The sequence below is a fragment of the Rhinichthys klamathensis genome, unplaced genomic scaffold (genome assembly GCF_029890125.1).
Source record: "Rhinichthys klamathensis goyatoka isolate OS25496 unplaced genomic scaffold, OSU_Roscu_1.1 h1tg000311l_1, whole genome shotgun sequence".
In the NCBI taxonomy this organism is placed as follows: Eukaryota; Metazoa; Chordata; class Actinopteri; order Cypriniformes; family Leuciscidae; genus Rhinichthys; species Rhinichthys klamathensis.
Genome location: NW_026606829.1, coordinates 212046 through 239645, shown reverse-complemented (window position 1 = coordinate 239645; position 27600 = coordinate 212046). Strand labels below are relative to the sequence as shown.

At 40.4% G+C, this 27600-nt stretch overlaps 1 protein-coding gene across 1 annotated transcript in view; it reads left to right on the top strand.

The window, feature by feature from the left end:
- The window catches only part of nlk2 (nemo-like kinase, type 2), a 78930-nt gene extending 57280 nt beyond the window's left edge, over positions 1 to 21650 (top strand). Inside the window, exons 8-11 of the mRNA XM_056271197.1 lie at positions 17389 to 17475; positions 18196 to 18394; positions 19811 to 19904; positions 20699 to 21650. Of these exons, the coding sequence (XP_056127172.1) occupies positions 17389 to 17475; positions 18196 to 18394; positions 19811 to 19904; positions 20699 to 20753 (435 nt within the window). The 3' untranslated portion in view covers positions 20754 to 21650. The remainder of the gene's footprint in view (positions 1 to 17388; positions 17476 to 18195; positions 18395 to 19810; positions 19905 to 20698) is intronic.
- Positions 21651 to 27600: the final 5950 nt, after the last annotated feature.

Here is a 27600-nt window from a genome sequence, read left to right as displayed (position 1 = left end):
TCTCTCTCTGCATGTGATCTTTGAGTGTGTTCGGCTGTGCTCTCAGATAACAGTACGTGATACCCACACCCCTGTATATATATAAAATAAATATATAGAAAGACCTGTTTTGTTCTCTATAGATAACTGCTTTTAGTCACCATTTAATGGGTGAAGGTTGGAGAAGTCAAGGCAATGAAGTACGTTTAGATGAGTGAGGTGGCTTTACAATCAGAGTCAGTGTTGGAGTCTTAATGACTGGTTAACATGGCACACCAGACCTCCACTTTTTGTGAAGGTGAATAGCTTATCAAGATGGCTTTTGAGTGAAAAAAATGACAGCGAGAGGAGCCGATCTCCAGAGAGTCTTGCAGAGGGATTTCAAGAGGCATTTCTGTGTAGTTCTCAACATTGGTGTTGGGAGATGCGGTATGCTTTAATGCCCTTGCTCAAGATAGAGATAGTCGCTCAGGATTTGGCTGAGTGGATAGGTGGAGGAAGAAAGAGTCGAGATCTGTCCAAGAGAAAGCAGGACTTGAGAGATCTAAAAAGAGGCCTGACTCTCAAGATCAACTTGGCTGCCTCCACAGGGAACCTCATTACTTCTATTAATTTTGCAAGGCTCTTACCATCACTAGAAAGAGAGGAAGCTTTTAGCCTCCGCTGGAGTGGGAGGATATAAAGAGACCCTATACCTTAGCTGTCATTTAAAGTCCCTGTAAAGGCAATTTCAAAAAAAAATTCTAAACACATTATAAATGTTAGAAATGTATTGCTAAAACATATTACAAAGACTGTGAACTGTGAAGTACTGAATTGTGGAGTTAGACCGTTAAACAGTTTTTCACCATTGATATTTTACGGATTTTCTGGGCGGGGCTAAAACAGGGCTCGATGACGCACTGGAGCCCTTGAGCTCCTGGACACGCCCCTACTTGATGACGCTCTGAGGCCACTGAGGCTGGCCGCTCCTAACAATATTATAGAGCACATTCACATCAGTTTGCCGCTCAATCGCGAGTTACTGTCAGTACTATTATTAGTAACACAGCCTACAGATTGCTAGCTACTAGCTATGCCTTCGTCACGGAAATGCGTACTACCTGGATGCGATCACCGGATCACGTACAAAACAGATCGTGTCCTTGTTTAAATTTCCGAAAAACGATTACATCAAGAAGAAGTGGATTCATTTTGTGAAGAGCCACCTTGATGGAGAGCTGAGGATCACCGCCAAAACCCGCCTCTGTAAGTGATCATTTTACACTGGATAGTTTTATAAACTTTCGTCGGAGATAACTGTCTGGGATTCACTGATAATCCGCTGTTACTGGTTAATGGGGCCGAACCGACTCCCGCCTCAGCCTTCATCCTCCCGTCGCGCCGACAACTGGTGCCATTCGGCAGTGCGTGCCCACCGTGCGAGCATCCATTCCGGCTGTAGAGTTGAGTGAGGCGAGTCGACGACGGCAGCTTTCCCGCGAGTGGGCGTGGTTTCAGCGCAGCCAGTGGACACGCCCCCAGCGTTTGAGAGCAGAGATTACTGCTCATTTTTTCAAGATTTTGATAGCTTATTTTATGTACTTGCTGGCTTTTTTTATCATTCAAATTTGGCTGGGTGACTAATAACACATTTTTCTGTGGTGTGACAAACTCAAAACACATACTTAATTTTGACTTTACAGGGACTTTAAAGACAGAGTGGAAAGGAAATGAGAGGTTTTGCCCTATTAAAAAGATCAGTGTATGTTGTGTTTTGGATGCTAGTGTCTTTATGTCCTTACCAGGCTTCTTAAAGCTTAACCAGCAAGAGTGCTTTGGTCAACCAATTTTAAAGGAAAGACCAAATTGGTTGACAAAGGAACTCTTGCTAAGGAAAGTTCACTTTCGTTGTCACTCCGAGTTACGTCGGATGACGACGAATGGGGTTTCCCTTAGAAAGCCTATCGACTTCGAGTATTACAAAACGAGCCAATGGCAAAGAAATGCCATGGGTCTGCGGAATTTGCATGGCGCAACTCCGCCCCACCTTGTGGGTATAAAAGGAGGACGCCGGCAATATGCAGATATGTTTTTCGCTTCGGAGCCAAGAGTTTCTCTTCACTCCACAGCCATTTCTGACTTCACTCTACGAGACGAGCGACTCTCCGGTGTTGGTGTGATGGCAATCTCCAGCGAGTTCACACTGCCTGCTGATCTGTGCAGTGATCTGCCTGAGTGTGTTTCTCCCTGCTCGCTTCAGCATCCGCTGAGTTTTTTCCTCTCACAAAAGAGCTCGCACGCGGCACGTCTTTTTAAAGATTATATGCCCGTGCATTTCTGGTTGCGGTCGATTCATTTCTGACTCTGATGGGCACATTCTCTGCTCTGCGTGTTTGGGCATTGATCATGCTAGAGCAGCGTTTGTGGATGACTCATGTTCTCTCTGCGGGAACATGAGCATCGCGTCATTACGGTCGAGACTCAATGATCTCGTTGGAGAGAGAGTCCCCTCATCCACACCCTGATCTACACCCTCCACGAGGGGTGGTACTTCGGCTGGTGGCCAGGGTGACCTGAGGGTGAGAGTGTGGAACAAAACGCCAACTGTTTGTCCGTGGACCACGCCCCCCTCTTCAGTGACGCAACCCGCAAGTGTTCAGTGGATTCCCCCTGGTCTATTTTCGGATGCCCCGCGGGTTTCCCTTGACGCTCCAGATTCGAATCTGATGTCCATCGCAGCATCACAGGGCGGGCTAGAATCTTCAGGAAGTGAAGATTCAACAGTGCTGCCACCTTTATGGTGTGCATATGGCATTTGTCGAGTCTGATCCAGAGATGACGGCCATGCTTTCCCGGGGCGGCCGCAGGCATCGGTTTAGAGTGGAACCCTCCACCCTGTCCCGAGCGCTCACGGCTGGACGATTGGTCTTTGGGTGCGGCCGCCGACCCTCGTCCGCGGCCAACCCGAATACATTTCTTCCCGGACGTGCATGATGAGATCTCGAAGTCCTGGAAGACCCCCATGTCTTCTTGGGACCGCTCGTTGATATCATCCGCCTTTCCTCCCCTCGACGGGGCCGTTGCCCATGGGTACTCTGGGGTTCCCCCGGTTGAACGCTCTGTTGCGATGCTACTGTGTCCTCAGAGTGCTGCTTCTCGGCGCGACCCTAAGCACCCGTCCGAAGCCTGTAGCTTTTGGTCTACGCTTGTGGCGAAATCCTATAGAGCCGCAGGACAGGCAGCCGCCTCACTGCATGCCATGGCCATTCTGCTGGTCTACCAGGCCCAGATGCTCAGGGACATGCACGAGGGTAGGACTGACCCAGGGCTCTTTAATGCGCTGCGCGCCACCACTGACCTTGCTCTCCGAGTGACGAAAGTGGCCGCACGCTCCCTGGGTCAGGTGATGTCCACCAATGTGGTCCAGGAACGACACCTGTGGCTGAACCTGGCTGATGTGCAGGGTGCTGACCGGACTCGTCTGCTCGACACCCCCATATCCCAGGCCTTGAGGACTTTAGCGGTTGAGGACTTTGCCTGAGGCTTTCCAATGTATTCTGCCCCGACGGCCCGCTGCTGCCTCGCCGTCGGCTTAGATCCCTCAGTCTGCCCACCGCCGAGGGCCCCTTCCCGCGGCTCCCACCCCTCCCGCACAGCCCCAGCAGCAGCCTTCACCGGGCTGTGCTGTGGAGGAAGCCGCAGGTAGGCGCCACAGCCCTCTCCAGCCTCGCCCCCGCTAAATGCCGGGCTAAGCGGCGCTCCTGAGACAGGCTCCTCAGAGATGGGACCCAGTTCTTTCCAGGAGGTGGTAGCAGGCCCACTCCTTCCCCCGGTGGAGGGTCGGGGGAGAATCCTCTTTTCTCAGAAAGAACTGACTCTCCCGTTTCTGAGCACAGAGTTCTCGGACGACACGGTGCGCCGCCCTCGAGCCGTGCACCCCTCGTCCTCCTCTGTTTCAGAGTTGGATGACAGTGCGTGCCGTCCCCGGACCGTACCGCTCTCGTCCTCCTCTGTCGCCAGACGCCAGGCAGAGCAGGCCTTCCCTGGCCTCCTCTGTCAGGGCGCGGATGATGACCGTGCCCCCACACCGGGCCGCTATGCCGTCCACGTCCGGGCCGGTCACTCCGCTTCGCTGCCCCACAGTGGGGACGTCTGTGGTTCGTCTGTCCCGCTGGGTCGCACGAACTATCAGGCTCGGCTACGTGATTCAGTTCTCCTCCCCGCTACAGGGGAGTCCGCTTCACTATGGTTGGTTGCAATGCCCCTGTCATGAGAGCGGAGGTTGCTACCCTACTGGCGAAGGGTGCGATCGAGACAGTCCCTCCAGCCGAAATGAGGTCCGGCTTCTACAGCCCCTACTTCATTGTCCCGAAGAAATCCGGTGGGTTACGGCCAATCCTGGACCTGCGTGTTCTGAACCGCTCCCTTCACAGGCTGCCGTTCAAGATGCTCACAGCCAAACGCATTTTCGAATGTGTGCGGCCCCAGGATTGGTTTGCAGCGATCGACCTGAAGGACGCCTACTTCCATGTCTCCATTCTCCCTCGACACAGACTGTCCCTACGGTTTTCTTTCGAGAGGCAGGCATACCAGTACGCGGTTCTCCCTTTCGGGCTAGCCCTGTCTCCTCACGTCTTTACGAAGGTCGTCGAGTCAGCCCTTGTTCCCCTTCGGGAACACGGGGTTCGCATCCTGAACTATCTCGATGACTGGCTGATACTAGCTCACTCTCGAGACCAGGTTTGCGAACACAGGGACCTAGTTCTCCGGCACTGAGCCCGTCTGGGCCTTCGGGTCAACTGGGAGAAGAGCAAACTTTGCCCCGTGCAGAGGATCTCTTTTCTCGGTATCGACATCGACTCGGTCGCCATGTCCGCGCAGCTTACCAGCGAGCGCGCGCAGTCACTGCTGACTTGCTTGAGACAATTTGAGGGCAAGAGTGCGGTTCCACTGAAACTGTTTCAGAGGCTCCTGGGGCATATGGCATCTGCAGCCGTGGCAACGCCGCTCGGATTGCTTCATATGAGACCGCTTCAGCTTTGGCTTCGCGACCGAGTCCCGAGGTGGGCATGGCACGTCAGATCTTCTCCCCGTGGTCGAACCTCAGTTATCAACGGGCTGGAGTGCCCCTGGAACGAGCTTCCCGGCATGTTGTTGTCTCAATAGATGCCTCCACCACGGGTTGGGGCGCCATGTGCAATGGACATGCTGCCACCGGCTCCTGGACAGGACCCCAGCGCCTATGGCATGTCAATTGCCTCGAGTTGCTGGCAGTACGTCTTGCTCTGCACCACTTCCGAGCGTTGCTCAAGGGTCAACACGTACTAGTCCGATCAGACAATACCGCCACTGTAGCGTACATCAACCATCAAGGTGGTCTACACTCCCGCCGTATGTCGCAACTCGCCCGCCACCTCCTCATATGGAGTCAAAAGCATCTGAGGTCGCTTCGAGCCATTTTTATTCCCGGAGCCCTGAACTGTGCAGCCGATGAGCTCTCACGGCTTCAGCCCCTCCCCGGAGAATGGCGACTCCATCCCCAGTTAGTTCAGCTGATTTGGGACCAGTTGGGGGACGCACAGATAGATCTGTTTGCCTCTCACGCCCTGTATTATTCCCTGACCGAGGGCACACTCGGCACGGATGCACTGGCACACAGCTGGCCGCAGGGCCGCAAATATGCGTTTCCCCCAGTGAGCCTTGCGCAGACCCTGCGCAAAGTCAGGGAGGACGAGGAGCAGGTCATTTTGGTCGCGCCGCACTGGCCCACCCGGACCTGGTTCTCCGAACTCGTACTCCTCAAATTCCTGTCTATGAAGACAGCTCTGCTGGTTGCACTGGCCTCCATAAAGAGGGTAGGGGACCTGCACGCATTCTCCGTTGACGAAGCGTGCCTGGAATTCGGGCCGGCTTTCTCTCACGTGATCCTGAGACCTCGGCCTGGATATGAGGAGCTCTTTTCCAAAACGCGATAAACGCCATTTAAAAAAAAAATTAGTTTGTCATGTCATTTTGCTGTGTTCTGAACCTATTCACTGCTCCATCAATGTTTCATGCCAAATCGCTATATTTCCTTGTTTAAAATGTACTGCAAGATGCAGTTCTTTTCCAAACCGCGATAAGCGCCAAACCTATTTTTAGCCTAAACGCGATAAATCCTCTCTCGACAAATCAGAATTCAGTGAGCGTTCTACGCAATCCAACATCGGCGCGCTGAACAGAGGTTTGTTTATGTTCATTCATTCCTCAAAATGAGTGCTTTAAACGGTGATAACATGTTTGATGGCCTTGATGAGCCAGTGAGACCTACACCTGGGGTAGATGCTGCTGCCAAAGGTTTCCGTTTATAATTTCTGCCAAAAATGGCATTCGACAATCAAGGAGCAAAAGTCGAATATCGTTCGAAAATCGAAATTTTTATTTTATTTTTATTAATCAACTGTTTTCTGTGTGTCAGTGTCTGCAAAGATGAAATTGACGATCATCATCTCTGTAGTGAACGCGCCTAGAGAGAAATGCATGTAATGGATTACATAATCAGAGAGTATGCTATTTATTTTCGTTTTTAATTGTTTCGTTTAAAGACATTTCGAGCTTTCTATATAGATATATTTCTCATACGCTGAATTTCGGTTAATTTATGATGAGATGCGCACCAGTTCACGTGCAATGCAAGTGACCACGCGGGCGCCTCCATGTCATGATTATTTCTATAGTCTATTTCCTTCTTTTTTAATAAATCCTGGCAATTGGTTGATGAAAAAATTATTAAAATGAAGATACAATTTATACAAAACGAAATTCACTTTAAAGAAAGGCTTTCTACAAAACCAAACTTAATTAAGTGGCCAAAATCATCCATTTTTGGATTTTTCTTTTGTGGATTTATAGCGTTTTGAAAAAAAAAAAATTACTTTGAATTTATCATCAACAATATTGTTGTTTGATTTAATAATCATTGTTCAACATGTTCAGACTGAGGGGAAAAAACATTTTAACAGGCTAAATTGAATATTCACAAAATGTGTGGATCTAGGTAAAAAAAATCATTTTCCTGAAAACTATTGAAATGGATTTATCGCGTTTTGGAAAAGAGCTCCTCATATGTGCCCAAGGTTCCCACCACTCCCTTCCGGGACCAGGTGGTGAACCTGCAAGCGCTGCCCCTGGAGGAGGCAGACCCAGCCTTGGCACTGCTCTGTCCAGTACGCGCCCTCCGTGCCTATGTAGACAGAACGCAGTGTTTCAGGACCTCAGACCAGCTCTTTGTCTGTTATGGTGGGAAGCTGAAGGGAAAGGCTCTCTCCAAGCAAAGGCTGTCTCACTGGATAGTGGATGCCATTGCTTTGGCATACCAGCAGCAAGTTCGACCGTGCCCCCTTGGTGTGACTGCCCACTCCACCCGGAGTGTGGCGTCCTCTTGGGCTCTAGCGCATGGCGCCTCGCTAACAGACTTCTGCAGAGCTGCAGGCTGGGCGACACCCAACACATTCGCCAGATTCTACAATCTCCGAGTGGAGCCTGTGTCCTCTCATGTACTCGCTTCAACCAGCTAGTACCGGACCCGCTCAGGTGTCTTCGCTTGCTCGCCATTCCACTCCGCGGACTGGATACATGCAATATTTTCCTCAGGTGAGCTTCATCCTCAAGCCCTGAGTTCCTCCAGCACTGCTGACGTCGACGCCAGTGTCTATTGCCTGTGCATTGGCTAGGTGCCTCCGGTCCCCCCTCTGGGTGACCGCCACATGTGTATTTCCACTGTAAGCCTCTCTGAGCATGTGTCTTTCCCTCGGCAAGCCACCTTGCCACCCCTGGGGTTGAAATATTCCACCTGAGGCTGGACACCCCAGTGTTCTCCATATGCATCCCTCTGGGTCATATGTGTATTCTCTAAGTCGTTGTGATGTCTGTCTGTGTTCCCCCTGTCTTTGTGCACTTGGTTCAGTCCTGTTCCCTGTTTTCCCGCTCCCCGTTATCTCTATTAGTCTTCCCAGGTGTTTCCCGTTAACCACGCCCCCTTGTTATCCTGTTTAGATCGTTTGCCCTTGTATTTAAGCCCTGTGTTTCAGTCCAGTCCTTGTGAGTTCTTGATGTTGTAACGTTTGATGTTGTTGCTTCACTGTTCCTGTCCTGAGTTCCGGGTTTCTGTTTCACCTGTTATTTTATTAAACTAGCTGCATTTGGATTCTCTCTCTGCTTCGTCCTTGCTGCATCATTACAATAATATATTGAATAATCTAAAGTATTATTATAGTGTAGTGTATAAAAAATATAATAATAATAATTGTATTATTAATCATATTGGACAGAATTGATACTTGCAATTGATTATGCAAGTGCAACCTCTGCCCATTAAAATGTTTTGTAGTTGTAACTCGCCTGAATGTGGTTGCTGCAAATATATAATAATAATAATTATTATTATTATTATTATTAAATTATATAAATAAACAAAAAACATAATTCAATTAATAATTATAAATAAATAGATTTTCAAATTTATTTAATTATTTATTTTTACTGTTTATCATATATAAATAGCCTGTGCTACACAACTCTTTTTTTACATTCTTTTTTTCTTTTTTACATCAAAACCCTTTTGTGAATGTCTATCTTAAACTATTTTTCATATAAACACCCTGTCAGTAAGTGTGTCAGATGTTAATTCGGTAAATGCCATGACAGATTTATATGTTAGATTGATTAAAACTGAGGACTTCTGATGAATCTTTTTGACTGATTCATTAAAAAAAAAACTGCTCAAGAGTCATTTGGTTGTGCTGTGAATTGAACTGCACTGGTCATGCTGTATGTTTGTTTTGTGTGCATTCGAGCGAAGACAACACAAGAGAAACACTTTCGCAAACCTAGGTAGAAGAAACATCTTGGGCAAACTTGATACTTGCAGTTGATTATGCAAGTGCCACCTCTGCTCATTAAAACTTTCCTCTGCTTTGTAGTTGTAAGTCACCACCTGAGTGCTGTGTATGTAAAAGCCTGCAGGGAGCTCTTGGAAACAGATGTATGCTCGGGTCCATGCTGATTTTTCCGCCTTAGCAGAGAGGCAACATGATCAGATCAGATTTCCGCCTACACGCTCTCTCTTACAGGACACGCACACACACTCGGGTCAGAAAGTGATGACCCCAGTGCTGGGTGGGCTTACAGTAAAGGCTTTTAAAAAGGAGGGAGAATGAGCAAAAGGGGTGTTGTTGAATGGCTTTAGGGGGTCTTGCATGCTGACCATGTGCAGAGCCGGAGCAGATGTGGCCCCTCCCACGTCGGTCACCAGGGGCCGTGTAGCCTGATGTCTGCCCCAAACTGAACTCCATGGCACCTGCTAACAGATGGCGTTCGTTTTATTTTCCCCTCTCTGTGCGACAGCACCGCGTAATAACCCGTGTTCGGTTATTGAGGCAGGCACTGGGGTTTTAGCAAATTCATGCTACTCAACTGATGAATCATTGGCTATTTCCTGTGCAATACATAAATACAACGGGGATGGAAAGTACACTGAAAAAAAAAAAAATATATATATATAGTACACTACCGTTCAAAAGTTTGGGGTCGGTACGATTTTAAATACTTTTAAAAGAATTCTCTTCTGCTAACCATGGCTGCGCTTATTTGATTAAAAATACAACAAAAATCAGTTATAGTATTAAATATTATTCCAGTGTAAATCAGCTGTTTTCTGTGTGAATATATAGTAAAGTGTAATTTATTCCTGTGATCAAAGCTGAATTTTCAGCATCACCAGTGTCAGTGTCTTCAGTGTCAAATGATCCTTCACAAATCAGTATAATATGAGGATTTGATGCTCAAGAAACATTTATTATTATTATCAATGTTGAAACAGTTGTTAGTCTGTCAGTTGTACAGTTTTTTTGTGTTTTTTTTGGATTCTTTGATGAATAGGAAGTTCAAAAGACTTTTGTAACATTATAAATGTCTTTACTGTCACTTTCGATCAAATTAATTATTCCTTGATAAATAAAAGTATTGATTTCTTTCCTCCTAAAAATAAAATTCTCACTGACCCCAAACTTTTGAACGGTAGTGTATATATATATTATAATAATATCTTATTTAACTATAAATATTTGGGAAAAAATTTCACAAAATACTATAATACATTTATTTTACAAAGCCTTAATATTGTATAAAGGTCTGCTTATTAGTTGAAATTGTCTTTTTTTTCAGTAAAAATATCTAATAATGCTTAGTTATATTAAGAATATAGGAGGCATATGTATAATAACGCACTTTTCTTCAAATTGTTTAAAAATAGCCTATGAGAAAAATAAATATTTATTTAAAATGTTTAAAGATTATTAATATTCGTAATAACATTTTATATATTTATATTTATACGTTTAAATGAATTTAAGTATTTATTTATTTATTTTAAATGCAGTGGATGCAACTTTACAGTGTCTTGTTTTCAAGTAAAATGTCAAAAATAGTATTAGGATTATATCATATTAATATTCTAGTTCTTAATATAATAATATTCTTACTAACATTAATATTCATATTATAAAAATGTTCATTTAATGTTGCACTCATAAATGGAAGGTGTCCTTGACCTCATTAGAGAGGCTATGGCTGTAATGTCCCTCTTATCGAAGCATATGAAGTTCTGCTCTCTTGCCAAAGATACAGACATTGTTTTGACGTGGTGACACTTTCACAGCTCCCGATTTTCATTTTAAAGACCAGTCATTAGTGTGTTCATCTTGATGTTCGCATCAATGTGGGAGGCCCCATTTGTCCCATTCCTGTGCTATAAATAGAGAAGATCTGATTTGGGCTGTTTTGAAAGGAGATCCTTCAGGGGCTTTAGGGATCTTCATCCTCACCGTATCGGCCCTAACACTTAGCCAGATTAATTTGGGCATCTGAGTGCATCTGAGAGATACGGTCTTCAACAATGTCTCCACTTCCACTCGCAAACCAGCGCTAAGTGCTACCATTCAAACTGAAACCGGAAACAAATATGCTTTCTCACAGCCTGACTGCGTGTTTTTAAGAGGTGGAAGAGTTACACCCCTGCCCTGCATGAATGTTATTCTATCCCAGAGCGCCACTCTGCTTTAAAAAACGCCACTTCTCTGCCTTGTTTTCTTTCTCTCTCTCTTTTTTCTCTTACCTTGTTCTTATTTTTCTCAAAATGGGTCTCATTGAATAACATCTTAGTACAAGTGTTTTTACTTATGTGCACAGAAAAGGTTTTCACACAAAATTGCATGGTGTATTTATTAGTGCTGTCTATCGATTCAAAAATAACAAATTAATCGCACATTTTTCTGTAGTTTATCACAATTAATAACACCTAACATTATTATTGTAATCATTTTACATTTAATTATATTTAAAAATATTTGTAACAACTTTTAATTTAAGTGAACTTAAAACAATCGTCACATAAACCCATTATAATAAATGTCACATTTACCTGTGCCCTTTAATATATCAGCAGGGCTCAATGCTAAGAATTTTTTTCTATTGGCCCAGTCAGACTGGTTCAGATTTTTCATTCCTTGCAAAAATGCACAAAAAAGTTATTGTTTTACGGGCATTTTGGCATAATTTTTGGTGAGCGCTGTCTGAAACGGCTTTCTGTGCGCACGATTGTGTTTGCGTGTGTGTGTGTGTCACACAGATAGGAGATTCAGACGTGAGCTACAGCACTGCATTCTCTTTTGTGTCGTATTGCGCTTGAATGGTTTAATTTAAGCATTTGCATTAATAAGAGCGTGATATTAGTGTCACTGTCACTTGACGGTGGATCTGGTGAAGAAGCTGTCAGCGATCAAAATATTGATTTTGAATAATATGTTGAAAATGATAGTTTTGAGAATATGTTTAAGAAAGACTCGAAACGTTCATGTATTTAAGGGTTAAATGTGTGCAGGGCGACAAGCTTCAGTCTTGTGGTGAGCGCTTGGCATTAGTGAATGAGACCCAATATCTATTACACACACACACACACACCCTGTTCAGATTCTGCCTGTCGAAGTATACAGAAGGCAGTCTGTTAACTGCTCTACTGCTCAGCGTTCTCTGGAATCACTGTTGTCTCTGTCAGCGTTCGCTCGTTTAATGGCCTGCTTCTATATCAGCTCCCCCTCCCCCTCTCGTGCCCGTAGGAAATGTCCCCTGCTTTTTTTTTTAGCATGTTAACTACAAAAATAAACAAACAGACAAGTCCTATCCACCTGTCTGTCCTCGCTTGGTCTGCTCTCTCTGCACTTGTGGGCCTGAAGGGCTTTGTGTTGTTTTGCTGCCAGGATGATCAATGGCTTGTTTGTGAGACTGGGGAGAGATGGCCCTGACCACACAGCCGCAGCGAGTGGGGGGAGATTATGGAGGAACGCTGGGCCGGTTGGGGAACGCTGTAGCCTGCACCTGTCGCTGAGTGTTGCTGGGGGTTTAGCTGGGCCAGAGGGGCGGTCGGACATCACGCGGGCACCGCTTCACAGGAAGCCAAGGCTTGTTTCTCAACCTTCTCATGACACGCACCTCCTCCTCCTTCCACCAAGAGTTGCGGCCTGGGCTTGTGTCACCAGCCAGGAAGAGGATAAACTTAGCTGTTTTTGTGACAATCATTTAAATTTTTTAAAAGGAATTTACCACTTTTATTCAGCAAGAATATGTATTTCACAATATTACTGTTTTAACTGTATTTTTGACAAATAAATGCATGAGACATTTCAAAAACATTGAAAAAATCTTACCGGACCCAACTTTTGAATGGTTATGTAAAGTTCTTTTTTCCATTTTTTAAATAATGTAAATATGTATTCTAACGTGTTCATTTCTTTTAATAAAGAACTAAATTTTCTTTGAATTTTATGAATTTTCATTCATTATTTCGAGAAAGGTGCTATATGTATTTTTTAGCGGCCTCTACCGGTGATGTTTCAGATTGCAACCAATTTTTACAAGAGCGCGCGTGCTCGAACACAAGAGCGCGCACTCATGGTACCGGCCACACTGAGACTTTCAACACACCGGAAAAAGCATCACACAACATGCTGGAAACTCATGTAAACTCCCACTGCAACGTTACAATAATAGGCTACTTTTATCAGCTTGACGTTGAACTAATGCTCCATGCTCGTACCATGATAACGTTACATTGACTGCATTTAGCCGGCATGTGGTGTTAGCATAAGGCATTTCACTAACTATTCGTGTCTTTCACAATCAGGCAGCAATGTCAACATAGATGAATGTATAATATAATAACGAAAACGGTTAGTGACTAGACTGAACAATTTCAGTGTAACAGTAAGATCGTAGGAAGTAACATTACTGTACTGAACATGTCTGAAAATTATAAACAATATGATAGTAGTGGGATGAGTGACGTTAGACAGTAGATCTAGTACATAAAATGAAAGTTACATCCTAAAGCACCTACTTTTTGTTATCCTGGAACAGTCTTTTGTATTCATTTCATGTCTCATGTATGTTGTAGTTTACCTTGCCATTTCATTACAGTTTACCATTATTTATTTCAGCATATCTGAAAACTTGTAATTTATCACAATAAAAATAGCGGAGGTCTCTCCATAATTCAAACGCTCTGCCGATGTTGATCCGTGTTTTCGTCCTAAGTCGATCCGATTCACGTTTGGCCTGACGAGCTTCAGCAGATACAGTTTTGTTTTTTATATTTATGTGGAGTTTGTGTTGGAGTCTGTGTTGTGCTGGAGGCAGGTCGTGTTTGGTGTTATCAGACTCCATGTCGTCAGCTGCAGTGCCGTCGCATAGACTGTATATAAAAAGGAGAGAGGCTCGGGAGCGCGCATGCACGTCACATCCGATGGCTTTCGCAGAAAATCCGACCCGGAGACTTCACATAGAAATAGGAATACTGGCCTTCAGAGGTAATAGCAAAACCCGACAAGTGGATCATTGTAATGTGTGATTACAACCCCTTCACACACAGGCAATAAAAAAAGGATTCATTTTAGAAGAAAAGTTACATTTAGCACCTTTAATAAACAACACATTTTTAATTCTTTTTTTATTAAATATTCTGTAAAATAAGTTTTCATTTAATATACATTTTTCGGGAGCTCAGTAAATATTGTGTAATATCAGGGTTTGTTTCATTAGAGCAGCTTTGTGTATATCTCATTTGTTATTATAATGTATACATAATACAATTTATGTATATATTTGTATTAGGTCAAACATTGCTCACCCTGCTCTCTTTAGATTTCATAACGGTGCCAGCCATTGAAAAAAACATATTTGTTGACCACTATTCCTTTAAATTATGTCCCAACCAATGTGACATGTTAAGAAGTGATAAAACCTCTCCCGTGTAAACCATTTTGATTTGGTTCTCTTATAAATTTTGCTCAAACCATCTTTACCGAGAGACGGACTATATCTTGGTCTCTCTGATGTAGCGCCTCCACCGATTAGCCCGTCCACAATAAAATCTCATTGTTCCTGAATCCTTCGCTTTAACTGTATATTAAACAAAATATATTCATTGGTTCCGATTGTGTTGCATCAAGCAACATTTCTGCTTATGTGAACAGGCAAATTACTGGTCACCTGAAACTTGTTGCGTCGCACCTGTTAAGGACACTGCATTTGAGAAAAACACTACACAAATAAAACTCACCTGTCACTTACATACTGAGGCTCAAACCACTGATATTGGCTCAAGTTTAGTCAAGTTCTATGTGTAAGGTCTAAAAGTGTGACCTGTCTAACTCCGCAAGCTTGTCAAGGATTTAAAGTAGCAAATTTGCTCAGTCCATTTCTCCCACTGTCAGAAATGTGAGGGCAGAACATGAGCTGCCTGCATGCTTGGGATGACTGAAAGCCTAGGCTGATGATGTCATGTGTCAATCTTCCTGACTCATCATTTGTCTAATTGAGCTTTGAATCATGGGACAGGGAGAGGCCCTTTCCCTCCCTTAACCGTCTGATTCGACATTCCACTTTAATCCTTAACTAATACTGCCTAATTCTCCAGCACACGATCACACCACCCCAGAGGCCATGATTGTACACACACCATCAGATAAATAGCTCACACACTGTGCGCTACGGCCAACTACTCACCAAAAACTTGCCCACTATGGTTCCTTACTCACATACGCTCACACAACCCCTCCACGTCGGTACATCACTGCACCCTGCATGCTTCTTGACTCATAATCGCACAGGCATAGTTTCGGCTCGGCCCACACAGACGCTGACCTACTGGGTTCAAACGCCCATCATTTGATAATCTTTCAGATTTGTCAGAGGTTGGCACACATCCTCCGACACACATAGGGAGCAGCTTCTTTTAGTGTTTCAGAAACATATGGCATTCCCGAATGAATTTATTTTTTATTGAATCAAATCTGCACTGCGCAGCAAATGTGGACCGATTCCCTAAAATAAATTACTCTTATGTGTTGGTTATTTTAAGTGAGTAGAACAAACACTACCTGTCTGAAGTTTAGGGTCAGTACTTTTTCTTTTTTTTTTCTTTTTTGTATATTGCATTTTGAAATTTTAAGCAGCACAACTGTCTTTAACATTGATAATGATGTGACACTGATGACTGGAGTAATGATTCTGAAAATTCAGCTTTGCCATCACAAGAATAAATGACATTTTAAAATATATTCAAATAGAAAATAGTTATTTTAAATTGTAATAATATTTCACAATGTTACAGTTGTTACTGGATTTTTTAGTCAAATAAATGCAGTATTGGTGAGCATAAGAGACTTCTGATCAAAAACTTTTGATTTAATTTTGAAATTAACTGTGAAACTTAAATCAGTGTGATTCATGTGACTATGTAGTTGGATGGAAACAATCAGTTTTGTCAGTAGTATTTTATAAACATTTATTATTTTATTTAGTATATTTTTCTTTATTTTTATAAATGTTTCAGTGTTATTGGTATTTTATTAAATGTATTATGTGACCCTGGACCACAAAACCAATCACAAGTAGCACGGGTAAATTTGTGGCAATAGCCAACAATATGGCTATATTGAATGGGTCAAAATTATCGATTTTTCTTTTATGCCAAAAATCGTGAGGATATTAAGTAAAGATCATGTTCCATGAAGATATTTTGTAAATTTCCTACTGTAAATATATCAAATATTTATTTTTGTGAGTGAATGCAGCACAATCGCAAACATAAATGGACAACTTTAAAGGCGATTTTCTCAATGTTTCGATTTTTTTGCACTCATATTCCAGATTCCAGATATTTATTCTAAATATTGTCCTCTCCTAACAAACCATACATCAATGGAAAGCTTATTTATTCAGCTTTCATATGAATTATAAGTCTCAATTTCAACCATGTGAACCATGAACCATGTGACTCGTTTTGTGGTCCAGGGTCACATTATTATTAGTAGCATTTATTGACATCATAATTAGGTAATAGAATGGGGAAAAAAGGCTTTTTTTAAATAGATATCACTTTAGTGTGTTTTGGGCAGTTGCCGTAAGTTTTGCATTCAGTTGCTAAGGAGTTCTGCATGTTGCTATGCCGTTGTTGTGATGTTCTGAGATGTTGCCAACCTTCAAGTCTTCGTGGTATTCTAGTCCCTAGATATGACTCAGATTCCTTCAATGAAGGTCTGATCACTTAAAGTAATAGCACACCTCGTTTCCGCTTGGCTGTAGTTATGGCTGAAAGAATTCATTCCTTTCGCATCCTCTTCCTCCATCTCTCGTCCGACACCTTCACCTCCATCAGCTATACAGTCAGCCCTGACGACACGTCATCCCTTTTTAAAGGGTGAATCACCAGCCATAGTTCACATCTGTTCTCAGCTCAAAGAACCTAACCAGGGAAAACAAGCAATTACCGGTGGGCTTTTTCAATCAACTCTTTGGCGAGTCAGCTGGGGGGCTTGGGATGGGGGGAAGGTGGGCGGAGGAGATAATTAGACATGGTTAAAAATATCCCAGCTCATTGTCTCCGCTGTCCCACATCCTCAGATAAGTATGTGGCTACTGGCGCAAGGATCATGTGCTACTGGGAGGAATGTTTTAAATGCTTGAGATTGTTACGTGCAGCTGAACGGCTGCTGAGACTCACATGACCAGGGTCGACATGCTTAGAAGAAGCTGTTTGTATGTTTTGACTGCTTCTCAGAACAAGATGAAAATGCTAAGAGCTGGCCACGTTTCTAAATCATGTTCATTCTCACACTTTACACATGCATTTTCACATTTGTTTGATCACATTCAATGTACAATACACATGATGTATTTTCATGGTTTTATGTTTTTTCCCCAAAATGTTTTACTTGTAGTCCCTCCAAATATTGAATCATTGATACATACTGCAGTTGTTTGTTTCTGCCTATATCTGAATATGTATATGGTTGGTAAAAGAACAAATACTTATACAATTTCCTGTTTCTGCAGCCTTCACTTCCTGTCCTGTATACTCTATCCAGTCAAGCAACCCATGAGGCCGTTCACCTCCTCTGCAGGATGTTGGTCTTTGACCCAGTAAGTGTTCTTGATACTCTATTCTCTTAAACTGGAAGATTACAAACAAAATGATTTACATACACACACACACATATATATATATATATATATATATTTTTTTTTTTTTTTTTTTTTTTTTTTATCTAGAGACCTATAAAATATATATATAAAATGTATAAATAATATTACATGAATAATATAATATATTTAAGATTATTTGTATAAAGCTTTGTATTTTCAAATTTTTTTAATGTATAAATTTAACATATATGTATGTAGCTACATGAATTTATATATATTTATATATATATATGATTTTGTTTAATATTATTAAAATTGTATTAAAATTATTACATTTATTATTTTATTTAATGTATACAGTGTGTATATATATATATAATATATAATTATATATATATATATATATATACACATTTCATTTAAAAAATATAAGTAAAATAATATATGTGATTCTATATTATTAAAATGAAATTTTATTTTATTATATAGATTATATTTTTTTTAATATACAAAATATTATATAAAATAATATATGATTATTTATACATTATTAAAATGAAACTTTTTTAAGTTAAATTAAAATTAATAATTTAAAATATTTTTATATAATTTATATTAATTTGTAATATAAACATTTCATTTTCAATTTAAAACATATCAGTAAAATAGATTTTGAAAAGGAAATTTCAATCAGAACAATTCTGTTCCCCAATCCAGTCGAAGCGGATCTCTGCGAAGGACGCCCTGGCGCACCCGTATCTGGACGAGGGGCGTCTGCGGTACCACACCTGCATGTGCAAATGCTGCTACACCACATCCTCTGGCCGCGTCTACACCAGTGACTTTGAGCCTGTCACCAACCCCAAGTTTGACGACGGCTTTGAAAAGAACCTGACGTCAGTTCGGCAGGTCAAAGGTTAGCGCGGCGCTCTCCCCTGTTGATGATGATTCATTCAGGTCTATTACACATTGTGCTGATCACAGTGCATATTACACAACACGTGAGCCAAACATTGTTGCTCTATTAATTTACACTTTTGTCCTGATCCACCTTCGGTTTGTAAACAACGTATATAAGAACTACAGGTCTTAATTGAATTGGGCCTATTTGAGAGAATAGGCCCATCATGTCACTGCATGTTAATCAAAAGTCTTGCTGGGCGTCTCCTGCTCCAGATCCCCTGCTGCTCCTGTTGTTTTTCTGCCTTGTTTTCACCCTTCATTCGGGGCCCCTGGATCTGTGCTTGCCTTCCACTGTCAGTGGGTATTAGTGAGAGTCTGTCGCTAAAAGCAGGCTTACTGTGCTGTCGGCTCAAAATAACTCTGCCCTTCACCCTCCCTCCTCATCCTCCATCCTGCGTGCAACGTGTTTCCACTGGAGGATTAATCTGTGCGGATGGAGCCGACCGCCTAGAGACCTAAAGCGCTTTAGGGTAGGCAGCCGTGTTTGGAAAGCGAGGGGAACCCCTTTTGGATCGGCACATGAGTTTCCACGTTGCCAGAGCTAGTTTAAGCTTAACAGCTCGTCTACTAAATTAAAGAGCACAGCGTTTTAGAAGATATTACAGATATTAGTCTGCCTGCAGAATATTCCTTCAAAATCAACTCTTTGACCTGAAATTTTACTGCTAGAATAGATCTTCACTTCATTCATAGTTTAGATTTGGAGTCCTAGTCTGTAAGGAGTGTCATCCAAGCCAGTTACATCGCTCCACCTTCTTTGTTACAAGGAATGATGACAAACTTGTCTTTTTTTTTTTAACTATGCCTTTAACAGGTAAACAGGTTTAGCTTGCTGTATACTTGTTAAAGGGTTGGTTCAACCAAAAATTTTATTTCAGTCATTAATTACTCACCCTCATGACGTTCCAAAGCCGTAAGACCTTCGTTCATCTTCAGAACACAAATGAAGATATTTTGATTAAATCCGAGAGCTTTCTGACCCCCCCATAGACTGCAACGTTATTACCACTTTCAAGGCCCAGAAAGGTTGTAAAGACGTGGTTAAAATAGTCCATGTGACTACAGTGGTTCAACCTTAATTTTCTGAAGTGACAAGAATATTTTTTGTGTGCAAAAAACCCCCCAAAATAACGAGTTTGCTCAACTATCTGTTCTCTTCCGTCAAAACATTCTGTCATCATTTACTCACACTCATGTTATTCCAAACCCATATTTTCTTCGACATGAGCATAGGAAGAAATGTTAAACATTTTTGTGAACTATTCTTTTAACCATGATTGCATGTAACTTTTAAACTGTTATTATTTACAACTGTAACCCGTTATTATTGCTTATTTCTCATCATCCCTCCTCTTTTTCCCCCACATAGAGATCATTCATCAGTTCATCCTGGAGCAGCAGAAGGGGAATCGGGTACCGCTGTGTATCAACCCCCAATCAGCTGCCTTCAAAAGCTTTATCAGGTGAGTCCCCCCTTTTTCTGTTCATACTCTTTATTTTTATTGGTGAATCTCAAGTTCAAATGTTCAGGTCATATTTCCAAAATTAAAAAAGTGTTTTGGTTCATAAAGATTTGTAGTTTTTTTTTTTTTGATGTACTTTATGATTTAAATAATATATAGTTAATTTGTATTTAAGAAAAAATATATTTTTTATTTATTCAGATTATAATAATTATTATTATTTTACATTTCAGAAGTGAGAATGAGATAATTTTTCACATTACAAGAGCTGCTGATAATTGTGAGCGTGATCAGTTTTATGAAAATAATATAAATAATATTTATTTTTATTATAAATATACTTTTTATTTAAATTTTGTGAGATTCACCTTCATTTCTATGTTCCTAACCTTAGAGTTAACAGACTTGCGTGAATCAAGCGTGAACGTCATGATTTTTTTAACCATGTTTTTGCTTTGGGTTGCCATTGCCAACAAGCAATTATTTCATATTTAGGCAAACTTTTTACGTAAAAGAGTGTTTAATGTATTTTTAAACTATTATTGGTGGTAACAACTACTGCAACTTTAGATATCCTGATGAATCTAGTGCTTTTCAAGCATATCTTGCAACTTATTTTCTAGTGTCTCAACACTAGATGGAGACATCACCTTATCCTTAAAACAAGACATAACAATCCCTTTTCTTTCTTTCTTTCTTTCTTTCTTTCTTTCTTTCTTTCTTTCTTTCTTTCTTTCTTTTTTTCTTTCTTTTTCTCTCTCTTTCTTTCTTTCTTTCTTTCTTTCTGTCCACAGCTCGACAGTAGCTCAGCCCTCTGAAATGCCTCCATCTCCTCTAGTTTGGGAGTAGCTGAGGATGGCGGAGAAGACGGCGTTGATAACAGTGGCGGAGGACGTCCCTCCTGCGTCCACCCTCGTCCCCCACGGACTACTGATCCCCAGGCTTCCCCAAACCTGCGTAGCATTGCACTGGAGTCTAGGACTAGCCATGTCGCTGATGTGTGTGTGTACTGTAATACTTACTAAATGGGAGTTAATAGAAGCAACCACTGCTGATGAGTTCAAGCGGGACACGGGAAGGGTGGGCCTGGTCACGGGGGGTCCGTTCGTACATACCCACTGCTCTGTAGTAGTATACTGAAGGTTCGCGCTCGTGAACCCATACTTTCGGCAGACGAAGTCGACCCCTGTGGACTTGAATGTATTTTGAACAGCAGGGCAGCAGAATCTGCGCCGTATCCCTGAAGGAAAACTCTTAACGACCATGTGTGCGAGTAAATCATGCTTTATTTATTCATGGAAACAGAAAGTGCAGTGCTTCATGTAGTATGGAAAGATTTTATTTTTTTTGCTCATGCTAGCACCTTACTGAAAACCAGGGCCATCGTCTAGAGTGGAAAACCGCTGTCCCGGCCCTCAAAGGTCCTCTGTAATAGCATATTCATTAGGCCAACCCATATAAATTTGTCCCGGGCCATGTCAATTTTAGCGACGGCCCTCGTAAGAACTGTGACCACTCGTTCGGCTAGAGTGAGCTGCTCATTGCGTTTATTTCCTGCAACAGCGGTGTGATTTTTATGACTTTCTTCCATTTATGCTGTCATCTGCGCTCTTCCTTTCTTTCTCTATCGATCTATCTTTGTTCGCATCTCGCTTTCCGTCTCATATTCAACTTTCGTCAGTAAAAGCAAATCAGTATTCTTTAGCGCAGCACTTGGCAGAGATACTGATTCATAGATACTGTTTCATAGGTTTCTCTTAGTACTCCTTAATGTGGATGTGATGTCAGTATTTAGTACTTCGGGTGGGTGAGTGACTGAATGGCACAGCGGTTGAGGATCCAAAGCATGCGACATTGGCTCGAAAACGAAATGCTCGTGCCTAAAGGGTTTATTTGAAGCAAAGGAGTCTTAGAGTGTGTGTCCAGAAATCTTGCAGGTGCTTGTCTCCTACCAAGACTGAAAACCCAACTAGCATGTAGCGACATAATATAGGGAGGTTGTTTTCAGATGACCTTCGAACCCTGCTATCCCTGATGGAGTATCTAGAATAGCATGCAAACCAAATTAAAAGCCTAAAAACTAAAAAAAGCTAAGAAATTAGATAAATAATAGGTTGAAGTGTTGGTCAACCAAACCATTCCTTAATTGCAATGGTATATTACCAAACCTTGTCCGTGAAGACAAGTGACGAACACCATTGTGAGTGCATGTATGGACCCGTGCATGTTTATAACTGACTGTGGCATCACGCGAGTGATCCTGTGTATGTCAGTTCAGTGTCGTCTTCTTTGACCCCCCCCTTCAAAAGCTCTTTTTCTGTTGAAAGACTTGTGGAGAGGATGGATCTGAAAAGGGTGCCTGGGAATGGCATATGTTGTGTGTCTGGAAAGCATTTGGAAGTCGTTTTCACTCACTGTACCATGCTTAAATTTCCCATAATGCTTTCTGCACTCTCTCAGACTAAAAGTAAACAAATGGAAAATATTTAATATATTTTTAGATAATTATTTTAATTTCCTCCTCAATGTGCTATGGCATGCTTTCCCATGATCCACTGAGTATGGTATGTAAATAAGCGAGTAGCAGGTAGATTTCATTAGAAACACAAAATCTACAAAAAACTAAAACAAACGACGTATAAAAAAAAAATCGCCAAACAAAAAAAAAACTATGTAATACTGCTGTATAGAAGTTCAATTAGCCTGCACATTTTTTAGGGCTGTGAAATTTTATTTTATTTTTGAGACTTGCATATAATTGTACAGATTTTTTTTCTCTCTTTTCTTCTTTTTATTTTCCCCTGCACTAGAAAGTGTAGACAAAGAAATAATCCAAAACAGTATAAGTACAAAAACAAACAAAAACACATAACCAATTATGTTAATTGTGTCTTGTGTGCTGCAGAGCTGTGGATATGAGTATTGAAGTAGAGCCCTTTTTTAATTATTATTATTATTATTATTAATTTCCTTTAAAGAAACACTGAACTGTTTGTGTATATGTATATAATGGATTCACATTGTTGGTCTCTACCTCTCGAGCTCAATGACTTGGTTGTTTACCTCCACGCTTTTATTTTTATGTGGAGATTTAAAACTTGAATGTCCCTTCCGACTTTTATATTCCTATAAAACCCTGTATAAAGAAATCAAAGTCATTACATTTGCGATTGGTTGGAGTTGGTTCCCATCATCATATTCTTGTACAAAGTACCATATTCTCACCCCAGTGTTTTCTGACTGTTAGATCACACAGCATACTTGTCCTGCGAGACAACCTAAGATAATTGACATGGCATCCTTCACCGAGAGACATCGGATGAGATAAACGTACAAAATATGTGGCAGTTTTAGAACGTACAAGAAGCAGGCGTATCTGAGATAACGTGCGGATTCAAACTGAGCCTGTGAGACGAGACTAACACGCAAGCACGAATGGGCCAAAAGGGGAAGGTACTGCACTTGCTGTCAAGTTTTATAAGGAAGTTTGAAGTTTATACTCAGAGTTAATGGTATTTGAATACATTTTACGACATATATGACTATAATATAAAATTCGATGCCCTGAAAGCGGAGGAGATGATTCTTAGGGACCGGAAGGACTCTGTGGATGTGTTCTGTGTTTTGAAAAATCACCGGTCTCTTTTCAGAGTGTAGATTTGAAGTACAGTGGTGAAGCTCATTAAATGTTGACATTTAAAAAAGCAAGCTGTTTCTGTCCTTTTTTTTTTTTTTTTTACTTACAAATATGTGGATTTAGCAATAGATTTTTAAATGTTCTTTACTGCATGTTTCATGATCAAAAAATAATGATCAAGTTAAATTGAGCACCGAATTGCTAACTTCAAATGCCAGTATTTGGAAAGGTGTTTAATTTGTGTCTGTCTGTTTTAAAAATGAATTTGCTTATGTTGGTTTTTACTTCTGAAAGGTGCTACGGTCACACTCAGGCACATTATTGTTTTTGTTTAACTTTTATAAATTATGATTATATGCTTATGTACACAATGGCAATTACAGAGGATGTTCCAATAGGATGGAAATAAAAAGGGATTGGGTGTAAACTTAGATGAGGGTACTACCAACTTAAAGTTAATTATGATATTAACCATCGTTTTAAATTTTGATAATATCATACCAAAGAGAATGGAGTGTTTTAGAGTAAAACAACTAATATAAATGTTTGCTGCTGTTTTCCCACCAAAATGATGTCACTCCCTAGGGATGATGTCATTACAGACTCGGATTTTATTTTTTAGATTATTGGTGAGTGCGATTTTATGGAAGACAAACAGAATGGACCATGAAATTTAGAGCACAGAAGAAGAAAAAATCTTATAAATCAGGGAGTCAAGTCTGAAAACCATTCAATTAAAACATTTTGTTTAAAATGTTCGATTGGATTAAAAGAGAAACACTTCTAAATATTTCTTTAAAAATGACCTTTTTTCAGGCATGTGCTCAAACCAAAGTGGAATTATTTAAAACTGTGCTCATACCTGTGTTCATTTAATTGTAATAAAAAAAAACTAATGTAATTTCTTTAACATGTGAGATATAAATGCACTGAATTAGGATTACTTTATTACATTCACACAAACGAAACGACAACAACTATGTTTGTAACGTCATGCAACATTCTTGTAACAGCCAGGTTTCGTTGAGGTGTTAATGCAAGAAACAGCTGAGGTCTAAATGTGACCAATGGAAAAGTACAAACTGTTTGGGAAATAGGCAAAACTGGGGGAATGTTCCAGAAAGTTCAGCTCAGTAAAGCGGTTTACACCTCTTTCAAGTGTAATTTGGTAAGAAATGATCTTTCATTCACAACTATGTTTTATGAATCTTATTTTGAATCTACACTGCTCAGCGAAGATTAACTCCCGGTTTCACAGACGAGTCGTGAAGTGGTTTCAATTGTTCTGTAAATAACTTCGCAGAGATCTTTGATGCCAGACATAATTAGACTTTATTTTCGAACGCCGAACGGAACGGCGCTCTAACGCTCTGGCCCTTCGGCCTTCTAGCGCTCCCGAGTGTTTTGGGATTCAGAGTTATATACATACATCCTTTTCCAAAGATGGTCATACACTTATAGATAGTTTTGGGTGAAGGTCTTGTACCATGTGACATACTGAAATAGAATTGACATTCAGGGTCTTTTTACAGAAGGTCTTGCAGCTTTCAAAGTCACCTAGACAGAGTCATATTAGAGGAAATAACTCATAAAAGAAATAATTGTGAATTCTTATATAGCTAAATTACTTAGTTTCTAAGTAATAAAATCTTCAACATTCCCTCCTCTGAGGCTTATCTAAGCCTCACTTTCACCTTCCTGTAGTTTCAAAATACAGCCCCCTTACTTATGCTACCTAGTGACTAAATTGACCGTTCGCAGGCCCCTCCCACAAAACGGCCATTGTCCAATCACACATCAACTAGTGATCTTAATATGGGAAGTACACAACAGAATAATAACCCTCCTATTAATATTGCAACACCTAAGAACATTCCTAATTTTGCAAACCATGCTTCCAGTGCTCTAAAGTCACGTTTTCCTTAACTTCTGCTCTTAAGCTTTTTTCTCCCACTTAATCGTATGGTTAAATTTTCCCTGCGCAGTATTATTTAGTAAAAGTGCAACACTAATCTCCTAACATTAGAAGTCATTCTACTTTTTTCTCATAATTGTTTTTCTCCTAATGTAGACAAAGCATTATAATAAATCTCTGCTTATTATAGTATTCTAATTGATTCATTCTGCATTTTTGTTTCGCATGATCCATATGACTATTAATTCAAAATATGGCTGGGTAAAAATACCTCTTTCCTATTTTTAATCGCTTCTTATTTTTATGAAGGAATATCAATTCTTAAATTCAAAGAATTCATCTTTTAGTCAGTCCTTTTTAGTTGATGAACGAACAGAACACTTTAGTGAATCTTCTATTTAATTAATCGCAATACACTTTAACAGTTGTTATAAAGTTTTACATTTCACATTCTGTCAATTTTATTTCCAAATTTAATCAATGAATACTCTTTGACTTTTTTAATCTCACGTATTGTAGCTTCTCATTCTCATTGTAGCTCTTCAGTTCAAGACTACCTTAACTGAATACCTTTTCTTCTTTACTAATTTCTAAATAAACCATCATGAATAAACTAATTATGTCTCATGTAATCACTCTAGCTAAGAAAGCTTCAGAGCAATGTTACAATCATACAAGTCATTCAATAAACTCTGACAATTAGAAAAATAACTCTAGAGAACAACTTTTTGCACTCTTACATATTCCTTATAAGTACATTTCTTTTTTCTGTATATCTAACAATCTAAAAGTTTTTATATCAACCATTTAAACCATTAGCATCATAACTTCCTTATTATTAAAACTTCCTTGTGTTCGTATGCAACTTATTTTTAATCTTCAATACTTCTGTTTAGCTGACCCATTATCTGACCTTATTTAGACTTCTAATCTAAGGATTACTTTTCTGTTAGAGACTTAATTTCTGTTCCTGCCCCTGCTCTGTTGATTTCATTGCTTTTACCCATCTATATCATGTCCACATATTCCTTACCAAATGTTTTAATAGTTCTTCTGGTATACTGACATATGGCCTATTTTTGTCACTGTTCTTTTCTTACCTTTGTTTTTGCCACAAATTTCACAAAACTTTGGAAAAATGCCTTTTAATTTAAAATGCCTTTAATTTTAACTTCATTTTAATTTAATTTCCTTATTCTTAATTAATTTTGCCTTAATTTTAATTTTCTTACCTTACTCCCCGCTTTGCGCACTGGTTTAATACCATTGCGCATTTGGATTGAGAATATTCAAAAGTATTGTTGGTTCAATAATCTATGCTTCATGTGAATGCCAAATATCTATTTTTGACCCCCCCTCTGGTACCATTTAGATTGTTCAGAAGGGCCTGTTTGTTGTTGTTTCAATAACTTCCTGTAAGTCTATAAACTTTCTATAAACACTACTTGATAGAACTTTTATAATTAGTCAAAAGCATATTGAATCAATTCATAATCTTATGAATTAAAATCTAATATTTGTTAATATCCAATGTTAATACTTGCTTCAATTTCAACTGTAGCCTTAAATTAATTAGGTATACCCTTGTATTGCCCAATTGCATCTGAGTACCCATTAGGATCTATTTTAAAAGTTATTTTTAGTTCTAATTTTTCCTTCATGAATTGTCTTAATTCCCACTATGCTATATCAATTTCTTAAATTAATCGTTATCATTATTTTTGTTTATTTTCTTAATTTGTCATTATCATTGTTTTTACGTTGCTTTAATATATTTTTCTCTTCAATAATTTTTTGTTCTGGCGGGGTTATTATTAAGTTGATACTAAATCTATTCAAGGGCTAAACATTCAATTTTAAGAAATTTGGTTGATGTTGACTATTGTTGAACTTGTACTCATCTCATCTTCTTTGCACAGCTCTTTGTGAGCTTCCCACATTCTGCAACTTCTCATTCCTGTTTCTGGTCAAGTTTGTCTCCTTTTTCCATTCATGTGTTGACCTTTGTGAGTCGTTGCAATGGGCTTTTCCTCGTTGGCAAGGGAAGATCATTGTCAGCTTCCTTGGTCCCTCACTTCCTGTTGTGGGGGGTTGCTGAACTTGGTTGGCGTATTTTAAGTTGAGAGGCATGACTCAAATGTCAC